Below are 15,082 nucleotides of genomic sequence, written 5' to 3'. Positions count from 1 at the left end.
TGGGTTTGTGTCAGGCATTAGTTAATTACTGGGGTTTTTTCCCACAAGTATTCATGCCAAGTCGTGATCTTCCAATGCTTTTGAAAGGAAAGGTTTCTGACAATATATTTGAAATATAATTATATGTTATTATATATATATAAATGCCAATATAATTAGACTTAATTTAAACTTTTTTTTTTTCTTTTCCAATCCTTTTGTATTCAGCACATAGAAGAATTGTTGAGACAGCAGCAGTTTCTAGAAATATTCTTGGAAGGCACACGGTCTCGAAGTGGAAAGACATCTGGAGCTAGAGCAGGTCTTCTGTCCGTGGTGGTGGATGCTCTCTTCTCAAATGCTACTCCTGATGTCCTAATTATACCTGTGGGAATCTCCTATGATCGCATAATTGAAGGTCACTATAACAGTGAACAGCTGGTAAGAACAATCAAATGACTTGTTTTGCCTGGGGGATTTTCTGCTTATGTGCAGGAAAATGTGTTACATAGTTAAATGTTATGCTGGTCCTCTGTCCCATGGACCTGGGGTTAGTGTTGAGGCATGAATCACAAAACCTCTCTGACAAGGAGTGCTGAGGTACAGGTGACACACTTCTAAATGCAAGTTCATGACAAGTAATATGTTCAAGGGGATATCTATGGAGAAAAATAGTTCTCTAGATGTACTTGAAGTTACAAGGTGTGTCAAAAGCTTTGGCCTTGCTTTGTCTGCTGTTGCGTGCATTTTAATTTTAGACGTAACCTTTTAATTGCAAAGTGGGAAAAAAGCAAAACAACCACCTATATTTTCTAGGGCAACCCTAAGAAGAATGAAAGTCTTTGGAGTATAGCTAGAGGAGTCTTCAGAATGCTGCGGAAGAATTATGGGTGTGTCAGAGTAGATTTTGCGCAACCATTTTCCTTAAAAGTAAGTTTGGTATCTTGAAGGTCTTTTTGAAAGTTTGATGTTTTTGGTGTTTCAGTAGTGGGATACATTTATTTCGATTTTCTCTCTGTGGGTTATGATCACTAGCGTTATCTGCTGCCGTCCATTCTGGTGGGACAAAAGTATCCCTGTTTTTGATGAATGTGTGAGTCTTTGGACTCAGCTGAAATAGTCTCAGAGTTGATATATTAGTTTTGAAATGGTCTGAGTATTCTTACTTGTGGCGTTCTTTGTTTAACAAGCAATCTTTAAAATGATCTTTATACCTTGTATTAATTCTTTATGTTGTAGAGACATTTGAAGGAAGCTGAATACTGTTTTCCAGTTTAAGTAATTTAATGACATACGCTATGGTTGAGGAAGGGCATTTATCTCGCTGGGTTTTTAAAATTGCTAAGAAAATTAGTAGCTATAAAAGTGTCATGGGTAGTATATCATAAAAATCTGTATATTCTTTGAAAGTCATCATTCATTATTAGTTCACAGCTATTACCTACACTACTTCACCATATACTGTTCTGTTGCTTCTCAGAGAATGGGGTCATGTGGCAGTGTCTGCATTCACTTTAAATTTTCTCCGATGTCTTTGCAGAATCTGCTGGTACAGATTTCACTAATCTGTATTCTGCCACAGTATACCTTATTTTTAGTGTAACTTTAATAAGATTAAGCACTGTAACAGCAACTTATTAGAACATTATTCAAATTAATTAGGTGTTCTTCTTTCTGCCCTACTTCTCTCAGAAAAAGCAGTAGGTTAGAGAGCTTTGGAGGGTTCGGTTACCACAGCATGAAATTATTGTGACCAGCTGCACTGCATTATAATTAGTGATACTAATTCACTTCCAAAGGAGAAGGCTTGGGCTCTTCTTGGGAGTTAACAACTCTTCTTGGATCAGTGTAAGGAAAAGAAGGTTATCTGCCCTCTGAATCTAGTGAAATGCTAATCACTCTATACCTTCCCAGAGCCTCTGGCAGATCTCATTTGTACCTGTGTTCCTTATTGTGCTCTAGAATGGTGATAAATTACATAAATCTTTAGAGTGTGCCTTAGTTCAGATTTGCACAAGTGTAACTTCAGTTGTGTCACTGCAGGTTTTTCTAAAGCAGATGAGCTTTGGGGGTTAATTTGTCTGCAGTTCTATGAGCACAGGCTTGGAAGCAGAAGAGTGTGTGAAAGAGGCTGTGAAAGTCTTTTAAGCAGCTTTTCTGGGAGGGAACTGTTTTCCTGACCAGCAGGTTAAGTGGCTCTTTAGTTTCCCATTCTTTACAAAAACTGAGGGAACACAGTGTCCTGAAAACAGAATAATGTAAATTTTAACCTATAAGGAGAGGAGTTTGGCTTTAGAGAAATTTGGGATTCAGGAATTCCAAGCATGCAGTACCCTGCCGGCTTCCTGGGGGCTTTAGTCTGTGTCTTGAAACTGGAGTTTTGTACACTCGTGTTTACCCCTGGAGAAGTTCTCTATCCTGGCATTTGCAAGCAGTAATTACAGTCTCCACGTTGGTTTTGAATGGGTGCTAGGCTTTGCTCTCACTCATGTTAATGAGGAAGTTCTCATTAATTTAATCCCGGAGCAGCTCATCTCAAAGGAGTTGTTCACAGCAGGGTGCTGACAGGGGTTATGTGTTGTTTTCATTGCAAGTTTTTTCATGAAGTACAGATTCCTTGCTGTGGGAAGTCTGCTTTGTGCATAACATAAAGTCAAAAGTGAATAAGCTGTTGAAAACTTTTAATATCTCTGACCTTATTACTGCTTTTTTGGTGTGAGCTATTTTTGGTCATGGTTTCATTTTTGAGTAATTGCCTTTTTTCTGTAATAGCATTATCAATTGAATGCAAGAATAGGGTGGAAAATGTACAAAAAATAACAAGTCTTTTTTTTAACAGGAATATGTAAACAGCCAAAGCCAAAAACCTGTGCCTGCTTCTCTTTCTTTGGAACAAGCTTTGTTACCAGCTATACTTCCCTCAAGGTAGAGATTTTTTTTGGATGTTGTTGAAAGGCAGGACAGGTTGGGATTTGTTTGTTTATCTTTTTAGTGTTCTGCATTACATTCCAAGCAGAGCTTGAACTGCCCATGGATAATCTAGTTGTTTATAGAAAAGTGCAAAACTTAGGCAATTACAACTATGCAATTTATTATAAGAGTTAGATTCTTCCTGATGAGCTCTGTTTAAATAAATTCAAGGAGACTTTTTAAATTTTTTTTTAAATTTTAGTGACGTCTGTTGGTTTGTTTATAAATTTTATGGAATAACTCAGGGAAAAAATTACATGCTTACTGTAAGTGAAGGATTTTTTTAAACCTTACAAACATTTCACAAGATTTTTGGAATAATTCCAAAGCAAATAGGACCTGGGAGTGAGTACTCCTTGTTTTCAAGGAGGTCACTGTCACTCAGAACTGAAAAACTGCTCAAGGGTTAGCTCTGCATTTGTTACATAGATACACATTTTAGTTGTCTTTTCAGGACTTACACAAACCTGTGTGGTCCTGGTAGAGACAAAGTCAGTCCTGTACCTTTAGAAAGTTCTAAGTCCATACAAAAGACCATTTCTACTTTGTAGAGAGACTGGGCTCTGTCTTTTAGGTAGATTTGCTTATTCTACTGTTCATATTTGTTGAAGGAAAGCGAGCAGTTGGTATTGCAGCAAAGTTGTGAGTAGCCATAGAAAATGGTTGCAATTTTTCTTATGGTAGTCTTACTATGGATTGTTTTTTAGTGCGAAGAAATAATCTGGAAAAGTCGGTAGAGCTTTTTCCTTGATAACATTTTTCTGCCCTTACCAGACTATAATGGTATTTTGTGCTGTGGTCCACTTAGTATATATAAAAAATCAATTTAGATTATTTTACATTTTGATAAAAATCTAAATGTCATCATGTCAATTTTTATTCTGTATTCAGACCCAACGATACTGTGGATGAAGGTGCAGAGGCCTCACTGCCCAACTCCAGGGATATCACCAGTGAACCCTTCAGAAGAGAGCTGATATCCAACTTGGCTGAGCACATTTTGTTCAGTAAGTGTTGAAGGGTATCACTACCACAGAATCATAGAGTGGTGTGGATAGGAAGGGGCCTTAAAGATCATCTTGTTTCAACCCCCCTGGCATGGGCAGGGACACCTTCCAGGTTGCTATCAGCTGCCTGTTTTGTTTTGCTGACTGCATGAATTGTCTGCATGGTAATGTCATACTTCCTAATTGTCTCCATTCAGGTGATCATTTAATGACTTGCATGATCTTGACAATTCTCCATCCTTTGTCTTTCTCCTTCCTCTTCAAAGTTTAATAAACTCTTTTTCTGATCAAGTAGAAGATTTTTGTTCTGTTTGTTGGACTAGTACACTAAACTTTATGTACTCTGAAGTGCTTGATTGTCATATTGATACACTCACTCATTTCTTACCTCTTCATGCAAGTAGTTATTGGAGTGTCTTAATGGCTTTATTTAAGGTCATACATGAACTCATCTAGCTGCATGGACCAGTGTTGCCAGGTTTTATAGGTTATGTGATATATGCTTCAGTCAGTAGCTCTGTAGCTTGTGGTACAAGAGATACACGGAAAGTAAGTATTTAAGCTTTATTTGGCCTTCTTACTGAATTTAATCTGATTACTTTAATATTGTTTCTTGATAGACATGATACACTGTATTTCATTTGGTGGGTTCAGTTCCGTGCCCACATCACTATTATTATTTTTTAAATAGTGGGTGCTCTTTCATTTGTAATGCTGTTCTGAGTGTCTCAGGGCCTTAACAAGTTTATCTTGTTCACCTCTAGCTGCTAACAAGTCCTGTGCTGTGATGTCTACCCACATTGTTGCCTGTTTGTTGCTGTACAGACACAGGGAGGTAAGGCTTCTGTGCTGATTAAATAGCCAAAAATTGCTTTGGCCTTGATAACTTACTAAAAAAAACAGTATGGATTTTACTATTGTATTATACTGATAAAAGAAGAAAGATTAAAATTTAATTTAATTTTAAATTAAAGTGGATTTGAGGTAGTCTGAGTGCTGATATTTTAGTTAGCAGTGGGTGCTTGAACACAAGCATTGATATTGATGGGATGATAATAAATGCTTATGTGGAAATAGATCTTTGTAATTCAAAATGTTATGCCTTTCTAAAAGATTACATGGGTTTCATTTATTGTGTTAGGATTGTTTTTTAGATCTCAAAACACATTCACTATTGAATACTCTAGAAACTGTTCCATTAATTTCCAAATTGATTTTGCTGTTCCTCAGTACTAAAATATTTTATCACAATGGCAGAATGATACTAATGTTTACCTGAAGTCTTGTGCATGAGACTTGGAAGAAATTTTTTTCTCCTACAAGTTTGTTTTGCATTTTTTCTAAAATTCCTTCTCCTTCTAATCTGAAGCTTTTATTGCATGTAAGTTGAGAATAAATGGAAAAATATTGGTCAGTTGTATAATCCTGCTTGTGGAGGAAGTGTCACCGTTCTCTTCAGTCCAGTCTTTCCAATTTCCTAAAATAGTGGAATCAAAGAAGCATTTTACAATGTGATCTGAATCCATCTTGACAGAAAACAAGAAAAGGAGGTTCCTGAGGAAAGGCTTTTTCCTCATGTTCCACAGCAGTTGTTCAGTTCTGTTAAGTGCAATGTTCCCATCTAATTGATCATTCACTTTATAGCATAGGTAACAGAAATATGGTACCTCTGGCATGGCCTTGAGGTATTCAAGTCTCTGCAGACTGTGAAATAAACCAAGAAGCAAACAAAAATCTTGCATCCCCAAATAGTTGCATGGCTGTAAAATATAATTGCATGTAATTCAAAACATGTGGAACTGCTCATCAAAACCTCAGTGAAAATCAGTTTTTCTGCTATGACTATGGTGCTTGGGGTTGTTGATAGTTAGTGTATTGTGTTTGATATATACCTGATTATGTAGTTTACTGGTAGTCTCCTATGTAGAAAAATTGTTTAACTTTGTGATTCTGTGTTTATTCTAGGGAACTGATCTTTCCAGGCTGGTAGAAGATTTCTTCTCCATGAAGGAGGAGGTCCTAGCCCGTGACTTTGACTTGGGATTTTCAGGGAACTCGGATGATGTTGTCATGCATGCCATCCACTTGTTGGGGAACTGTGTAAATATCACAAACACGAGCAGAAACAATGAGTTCTTCGTCACTCCCAGCATCACAATACCTGCTGTCTTTGAACTCAACTTCTACAGCAATGGAATACTTCATGTATTCATTAAAGAGGCTGTTATTGGTATGTTTTGGGGTTTATCAAGGAAAGACTTTCTTGTAACCCTTGAAGTCAAAGTATCTGCACAGAAAACCTCATCAGCTTCTTGTGTTACTTACTTTAATATATTTTTTCACTTCCTGTTTCAGCCCATGTTTACCTTAACAAACAATTTTAAAGCAAACTTATATTTTGTTTGTGGAACGTTTCTATTCTTTTTTCCCCTTATCCTTTATCTTTCTTGGAAGTATTTGTGTACTGGTCACTGCCATAGGCAAAGCACTATCAGAGGTCTGTGCCAACATGGCAAAACCTGTGCTTTGATGAGCAGTATTTTAATGAGATTTTGTTTTGATCTGACATTACTGGACACAAAATAGTGGTGAATTCTGTCTGTATTCTTGAATGGCATGTGTAATATTTGACTGCTTTTAGCCCTCAGAAGTAGACAAACCAGAAGTTTGAAGTTTCCTTTGCCATAAAGCTCTTTGGAAAATTAAACTTTGCCTGTGTTTGTTCCTGCTCCAGCCTGCAGCCTTCACGCGATTCAGAGCAGGAGGTACAGAAATGGTACCAGTGCTGCTTCTCCCAGTTTGATCAGTCAAGAACACCTGGTCCGAAAAGCTGCCAGCTTGTGCTACTTGCTTTCTAATGAATTCACTGTATCTTTGGTAAGTAATTGCATTAATTGCCCAGGTTTTTTCCTGCTTGTTCCTTAAAAATTACAGGATGCTTTCTGCAAGTGTCCCAGCTCTGATCTGTTCACTGTCAGCGCAGTCTGAGGGTGGTGGGTACCAATGGGTATCACACACTGAGTGCCCCCTGCTGCTCCTGCAGCTGCTGAAGTGGGCAATGCTGGGCTGGGGCTGGAATATTTCTGCTGTGCTTTAGGCCTTTCCTGAGAAAGGCAGCATTAAGAAGCCCACCTCGAGTTGTGGGAAGCTGAGAGAACAGCTTCTCTAACGTATTTTGTGTCACTCATGTAATTGGATTATCACAGCTGTATTTGCATTCTGCCCAAACTATTTATTTTACGGGGTTTTTTAACCTAAAGAAGCAAAAGTCTTTGTGAGTACCCAGCTACTATGAGTATGCACAGATGATTGAAATTATGTTGGGAAGCAAGGCTCCATATTCTAAAGATATCCCTTATTTGCATAGGAGTGCAGTACTCATTGTGCCACACCTAGTACTTAGTTGCAATTTTAAACATGGCTTGACTTCAGTTTTTGTTGTGTTACAAAACACTGACAAGAGCTGATGTTACCTTATTTTTCAGACACTGCATACTTTCAATTTTAAGTGCTGAATGTTCTTTTCTCTTATGTGTAGAAGTTAATTAAAGTTCTAGAGATTCTTGAATCAGTTTTTAAATTTGTACTCATATTTGGCTGGTGCATTTTAACAGATGCATAAACCAAATTTAATATTTTTGTCTGGGCAGTAATGTTAGCTCATATAGTGGAGTTCTTTAGTACTATTATCCTTCTGTTTTCAGAGTTAGTAATAGATTATTATTTTTTTAACTAAGAAAATATTTCCTGGATGGTGATGAATAATGTAAAAGAGGTTGTTTTTGTTTATTCAGTTTCAAAACACATAAGAGAATTTCTTGAAAGTGTAGTTTCCTTTAAATTCCAAATAGGTCGCTGTTCCGAGTTTCAATCATTTTAATTTTATGATGATTTTATTCCAGAATTGTTAACAAACTAAAATTTGGTTAGAGGCTGTTAAAAGGGGAGAATATTTAATGTGGCTTTCTACCAGTGGTAATGCATTTCGGAAAAATCTTGGACATGTTTTAAATATCCTATTTCACTATAATTTTTTTTAATGTCTGCCAGGGTAAACACAAGAGTGGTGCATTGGGATTATGCTGATAAAAGTTTAACAACTTGCATAAAAGGAATAATACTGCTATATCTAAAAGGCTCATACTGAACAGGGAATGATGTTGCCATAATGGGTGTAATGGATGTGATTTTTTCATTGCATTCCTTTTATGTTGTGCAGCCTTGCCAGGTGATCTACCAAGTTTGCCATGAATCTGTGGAAAGGCTGATCCAGTATGGCATTCTTCTGGTGGCCGAGGTAAAATGGCAGAGATGCTGTAGGAGTTCTGTACTTTACTACGGGTAGTTCATGCTCCTTAGTTGTGAGACTTGTTCTAAATATACATTGTTACTGAAAGCTTGTAACAACGTGCCCAGGACTGAGACTGCTTCATTCTTCTATGCATAGGGTGCAGTCAGCCTGTGATGCTTCATGACTCTGTGTATAATTTCATTTTACCAATAAGGCTACTTAGGAAGACAAGTATTTTTGTATTGTCTTGAAACTTGGGATTTATTTTATTTTTCGAGCCCTTTCAAACGTAGCATAGCTACATGGATTTTTACTTTCTGCTATACAGGAGTCAGGAGTCCAGACCTTTTGTCATTCTTTAATTCCTTTGCATTGATCTCAGAATTACTGTAAAACTCCCCAAATTGCAGTTTTGGGGCTGCAGGGGAGTCACTGTGTGGTGCAGTTTGCCAGAGGTGCACAGTGCAAAGAAGACCTTAGGAGCAGAGGCAGCTGATTCAGCATATCTTTGCTTCATAAACTTCTTTTTGTGCATGCTAAACAAACCTTGGCACCCAGGAGGAAGCAAGGAAAAAAGTCTTTTTCACCAAATGTCTCTTTTCTAACCGTTTCTCACTGCTTCCTATAATTGAGTCTCACCTGCTTCCATTAAATACTGGTTAATAAAAGCATTGATAAGTCAGATGAGATTATAAAATAAACCTATTGCTTGCCTGGATTTGAAGTTGTACCTATTTACCACCTTGTCTTTGAAATTTAAGCAGGATGATCAGGAGGATGTTAGCCCCAGTCTTACAGAACATCAGTGGAATAAAAAACTCCCTGAGCCGTTATCTTGGAGAAGTGACGAGGAAGATGAAGACAGTGATTTTGGAGAGGAACAGAGAGATTGCTACCTGAAGGTAGTATTTTCCTTAGGCTAATAATGTTAAACCCTCTTGTGAGAGATACAAATTGCTTTTTCAGGACAGGTACTGATATTTTTCTTTATTTGGGGTTTTTTTCTTGATTTGCAATCTTAGTTTGTAGTTTTTTTGTACAGTCCATAAAATACCTTTGTCTGCTTCCCATGAGGAAAAGAGCTGAAGAAACATCAAATAATCTTTACAGGGAAGAGCAATGGTTAGAGTCCTGAAAACTGATAAAGACTCAAGTATCTTGGTTTTATTCTTAACATGCACTCTAAAAGGGGCACATCTGACTGGTATTTATATTCAGCCTATATTCCACTTCATAGGCTGCTTATGTTGATTTTAGATACTTTACTAGTTTTCTCAGAGCTGACACAAACACTCTTTAGGATACTTGTTAACACTTGAAAACTTCTGTCCAACTCTGTGAATGTAGGGCAGCCCTTCTGTTGGCTGCGGAACAGCATGATGTCTTTAATTTTATTTTGGAAAAATAGTATAATACCATGGAGGAGGAAAAAATAGCATTGGTCTGTGAAGTTCAGTGCCTGTTTTGTCCCTCATGATAAACCTCTTTTCTTGCTACGCTCTCATATTGTGCTGTGCCACCACACTTGTTTTGGTGCAAGTTTTTGAGCTTTTGTTTTTCTTTTGGATGCTCTTTTGCCATGTTCTGCCTTGCAGGTCGTTTCTGGTTTCCACTGGTCTCTGTCACTGAACTTTTTGTTGCCTTTTCTTAGGTTAGCCAGTCTCAAGAGCACCAGCAGTACATCACTTTCCTGCAGAGGTTACTGGGACCTTTACTGGAGGCATACAGCTCTGCTGTCATCTTTGTGCACAATTTTAGTGGTCCTGTTTTAGAATCTGAATATATTCAGAAGCTACACAGGCACTTAATAAGCAGGACAGAGAGGAATGTTGCTGTGTATGGTATGTTGAACTGGTTTTGGAACTGGGTTTGATTCATTCTGTTCTTTCTACCACACGGTAGCCCCAATTGAACTGCAGTTTGTTTATCTCTGGGTTTTCTTTCTTGCAGCTGAGAGTGCTACCTACAGTCATGTGAAAAATGCGGTGAAAGTCTTCAAGGAAATTGGAGTAAGTGTTTGGTGCTCAAATCTGGTGACTGTTAAGTTTTGTTTCAATAAGGAGCACAATTTGGACATTTCAATGAATCTATTCAGTGTCAGTTTAAAATCAGTGAATGTATCTGCAGAAATGTATTGTGGGTTTGGAGCATTTTGGTTTCCTTCAGGCTGAGGGCTGTAAAAGAGAGCACAAGCTGTAGAACAGGGCACTTCTTGCCCCTGGGAAGGCCTGTCTGGATAGCTGGGTGACTAGACGTTTTTATTCACAGCAAGTGAAGTTCCTCAGTTTTACTCCATGTCTCTATTGGACAATATTGAAAGGCTGAGAGCATGTTCTGTGCTCAGTAACAGCTAAATTTAATTTTGAAGTCTACTTAAATCTTTAAAAAAGCATTAGTTACTGAATTTTGGCTTAGCAGTGACTGATGCTCCAGAAGAACCATCCTTATACACCTTCAGTGCTCACCATGAGGATGCAGGTGTTCTTTAAGATAAACACTCAGTTTTGTACTTTACCACCAGTATTTTAAATCACCCATGTAGATGTTGCAAGTGAAGTGTTTTTCTTTCATCAGAATGGCATGGCTTCCTGAATGCCAGATAAGATATAGCATTATAATTTTGAAAGTTTTTGACATTTAGGCAAAATGTTGCTAGATATGGGTTTTGAAGTCTTTGCCTTTAAATTCTGATATATTTAATAATCCAAAATAGTTGGCCTAGTAAAGTTATCTTCCTGTAGACTCTTAATAGCTGTGAGGAAAGCACATTTTGAAGCCATCATTTTCCAACAGCAGCATAAACTAGCATGAAAAGTAGAACTAGATAATGTCTGCTGAGCATCTATTGTAGCATAGCATATGAGTTCTTTTTTTTAAAGTGCTTGCACTTTTGTAAGTGCCTTTGATTGCTTGTTTTATCCTTCACTGTTGAGTTTTGGCTGTTTATCACGCACTGTACTTATTTCTCAATTTCTTTTCTTCCATAACACTTGAAGGGCTTCAACACTGAGTGAATTCTAATAACACCTAAAGGCATTGCCATCTAAGCCTTCAAGAAATGAAAAGAAAAAATCTTGTAAATGAGGGAAAACTTAGTATAGACTGTAACATTTTAATCTCAGAAGAAAGGAGATTCCTGTACCATGCTGATGCTTACATGTGTTCATGTTGTGCTTTAGGTTTTCAAGCAGACTAAGCAAAGGAAAGACATCATTTTGGAACTCAGCACTACATTCCTACCTCAGCGCAATAGGCAGAAACTACTGGAATTCGTCATGAGCTTCATGGTATTATAGACCACACATTGCACCTTTGTCCAGGGACACAAGGACAGTTTTTGAGACTGTGGCAAAGCCTGGGGACATTAGCAAATCCTTCAAAGTGTAAGGTGCCACTGTCTGGGTAAGGCCTTCTCTGACTTGAACTACTGGAAGACAAGTGCCTTCTTACGTGTGCATTTATGGGTTTCTTACAGTCCCAGTCTTGTTGTAATACAGTGATACTCAGATGACACTTTGGATACAAGTAATTAAACATGTTGCAAAAAAAGATAAATTATTAGAATTAGATGTAAAAAAAGAGTGACTTTTATCAGTGTTACATTTTAAATGAACTTTTAAAGACTGTAACAGATGCACAAATACACAAATTGGTGTTCTGTAGCTAACCCTGAGATCTTGAGTTTAGTGGCAACACAGCTTATGGCTTAACCAAGTAACTTTCATTCCAATTCAGTTTTATTGTTTTAAATAAATGGTTTAAAAATTTTGCTTAGGCAGGCTATATACTTCATGGATAAAGCCATAGTTTTTCAGAAATATTAACATAAATGCCAAAATTCTAACGAAAATTACAGGTACAGACATCTGAGGATAACGATCATGTAGCAGGTGATTGTGAGAAATGTCAGCAGGCACACCTTGCACTATTAAAACTGTGTAGTGCAGTGGTAAATTGCACTAATCACTGCTGTCAGGAAGAATGTGAGAGTAGTGTTCTTGTTTTTATTATGGCATCTGTCATTCAGCCAGATGAAAGTCAGGTGACAGTTGCCTGAATGTGAATATCTTGTAAAATCTTAGATTATTATTTAATTGAAAAAAGAATACCTATTAAGTTCGGGGGGGGGGGGGGTTTTCTTTTGTTTTTTTTAATTAATAGGATGCCAGATTTTTTTTAAGTGGAGTAAAGGCTTGATTTGGTGAAATAGGTTTTAATTTTGGCCCTAAAAATTTCAGCAATAACTTCGTCAGTTCAGCTTCGTAGTTCTTTGGAAACAAGTGTTCATATTGTATTCTGTTGTTGAGCAGACCTAAATTGGCATGAAGTAGTACCTCTGGAAACACAGAAATATAAACAATGTACTTTTGACTGTGATCTAACTGACGAAAAAAATTAATTCATAGGCAAAACTGAATGGCAAATAATTTCTGCCCGAGGAAACAGGACTCTGATGTTGCAATTTGATCCTTTTGCATGGAGAACTTGCACTGCAGATTTCATCTTCTCTTCATGTGAGGGCAGTTTAGATCGCAACCTGTAGTCCTGTATTTTAGTACAGCTGATTTAGCTGAAGCAATAACTTGGTGGAATGTGAAGCTGGTTTGCTTGTGAAATGTGTTTTCCCTCCTTTATGCCTTCTAGATGAGGGAAATTAAGCATTTCCTTTGCTGCATTGCTTTGCTTGATTCTCACATCCTGGCCTTTTGAGCAGAAAATCTCCCAAACTCTATCATGTAATCTCTGTTGCTTAACACAAACATGGAAAAGCATACTTGAATCCCAGCACTTGCACTGTTATGCCAGCACAAAACTGATGCACACAATTAGAGTTTGTGGCCAAGGAGCTTGGATTTGTACTGCACATTTGTCAACAAAAATATTTCTGTAAATTTTTTTATTAAATGCTATTAATATTTGAAACCTGCAGTTTATAGTTTATTAGCATTCTACTGTTAGCACTGTGAGATGCATGTGTTTTGTCACTAAACCAGGTGCTCTACAACACTTAAAGAATTTCTGAACCAAAGCTACATTAATACGAATAAACACTGACCCTAGAGTCACTTGTTTGTGTTCTTGTGTCCTGCTGTCTCAGCAGGACAGTGACTACATCACACATCGTTTGTTTTGTGAAGGCTACCAGCTGTTTAGAAAACAGTTTCATCTCATACTCACTGATGTGCACTGTTTGTCCACCTGATGAATTCTCCATACAATGTTTGTTGCTGATGGCTTCCATTTAATATCAAGAAAGTCTAGGTGCTTCTGAATAACGAGCTCTCATAGTTTACTGCACTTCAGTAAATCTGAAGTGTACTAACAGCAAAGATTATACATAATTTTTTTTTTTTTTAAATGAAGCAATATGAAGCAAACAAAACTTGAGTCATTTTATTAAGAATGTTTTTCCAACTGAGGCATTAGTTACCATAAAACCCAGGAGTGCTGTGGTCACTGGAGTGTTCTGGCTAGGTGTTGCAACTAAAGTCATTTATAGCTTACATTAAAAAAAAATTAAAAATCTAAATCTGGTTAACATAAATCAATGAGTGGGTAATAATGCATGTGAATACACATTAATGAATACTTACATATGCAGGGGGAGGGGGCACCTCTAAAACTGTTTTGGTTTTGTATGAAAAAAAAACCTGCATGTGAGAGATTGGTACTATGAATCATATACCACTGGAAGCCTTTGCATTCTGCAGCAAGTGTGTATGTATATGTGTATATATGCTAGTGTGTATGTTCTGACACAAAACATCTATGCTTTCCCCTGAAATTAAAGCACAGAATGTAAAATTATCAGGCTGTAACAGTCAAAAAAAACTAAAACCAACACTTGCACTGTATTTACACCTTCAGTGTCTTCTGATTTTATTAACTTCTCATGATTCTTTTGCTGTTAGAATTCCGGGTCGAGTTGATTTCAGTAAAGTTAACCAGTAAAAGAGGAAGGACTGGCCCTGAATTACCACAACTGTATTTTAAGACTTTATCAAGACTGTCATGAGTCTTGTCATTCTTGTGAGCATAATACTCAGGTGTGCAAATCTTTCTGGGCCAGTGTCTTTCATGCTATGAGAAACTTAACCTTTCCATGCACATCCTGTAGATGTCCCGTTTTTAGGGTGATGATAAATGTAGACTTGCACTCCCCGTGCGGCCGCAGTGATCCCCGTCCTCACTGCCCGTAGTCCTGACTTTGTACTGACCCTGACAGTGTCCGGGCAAACGTGCCTGCTCTGGGCAGCACAGGGCTGCACTCACCCTCTCTGAGCAGGAACCACAGACACACACTTGCATTCAACTGCCTACCTGCCCCTCAAAGAAGTGCCCCTAGCACCACCTGGAAGAAGGTTGAGCTGGGAGGTGATGTAAAGATACTGTTGGTTTTGTGTTCCTGAGCTAATGAGCTTGGAACTGCTGACTGGAGAATGTTACTGTTTTACCTGTTATGTGTAATGCGTGTCTGTTGTAGAAGCACAGAGGTGTACTGGAGTCATTTTAATAAATTAAACCGTTTGCTAATATGACATTTAACAAGCTCTTCTAGTGTTATTTTGATTTTTGTTGTTCTGTTTTTTTAAATAACTTGCTAAGAGAATTCATTCAATAACTTCGTCCCACTGCAGGTAGTTTCTGAAATTAAAGCATTAAAATCTTCTGTTGTAGATGTATCTCTACCAGTGTATGTGCTGCAGCAGAGACACTTAAAAAGCAGGTTGAGGTGACATCCCAACTCCTGAGCCACTGTTTTGTTGCAAAGTGGAGGTGCCATTTTTCCTCTGTGTTCCCCATCCCCATGTACATGAAGTTCTTTTGCAGTTTC

General features: G+C 37.6%; 1 protein-coding gene across 1 annotated transcript in view; it reads left to right on the top strand.

Annotated features, from left to right (window-relative positions):
• The window catches only part of GPAM (glycerol-3-phosphate acyltransferase, mitochondrial), a 28,246-nt gene extending 13,453 nt beyond the window's left edge, over positions 1-14,793 (top strand). Inside the window, 12 exon segments of the mRNA XM_008634412.2 lie at positions 208-420; positions 796-909; positions 2,819-2,904; positions 3,841-3,956; positions 4,721-4,791; positions 5,922-6,186; positions 6,691-6,833; positions 8,176-8,253; positions 9,009-9,149; positions 9,899-10,088; positions 10,198-10,256; positions 11,427-14,793. Of these exon segments, the coding sequence (XP_008632634.1) occupies positions 208-420; positions 796-909; positions 2,819-2,904; positions 3,841-3,956; positions 4,721-4,791; positions 5,922-6,186; positions 6,691-6,833; positions 8,176-8,253; positions 9,009-9,149; positions 9,899-10,088; positions 10,198-10,256; positions 11,427-11,543 (1,593 nt within the window). The 3' untranslated portion in view covers positions 11,544-14,793.
• Positions 14,794-15,082: the final 289 nt, after the last annotated feature.

The sequence above is a fragment of the Corvus brachyrhynchos genome, unplaced genomic scaffold, assembly GCF_000691975.1.
Source record: "Corvus brachyrhynchos isolate BGI_N302 unplaced genomic scaffold, ASM69197v1 scaffold705, whole genome shotgun sequence".
NCBI classification, from domain to species: Eukaryota; Metazoa; Chordata; class Aves; order Passeriformes; family Corvidae; genus Corvus; species Corvus brachyrhynchos.
Note: the sequence above shows the minus strand (reverse complement) of the source record. Positions and strands in the feature narration are given on the sequence as shown.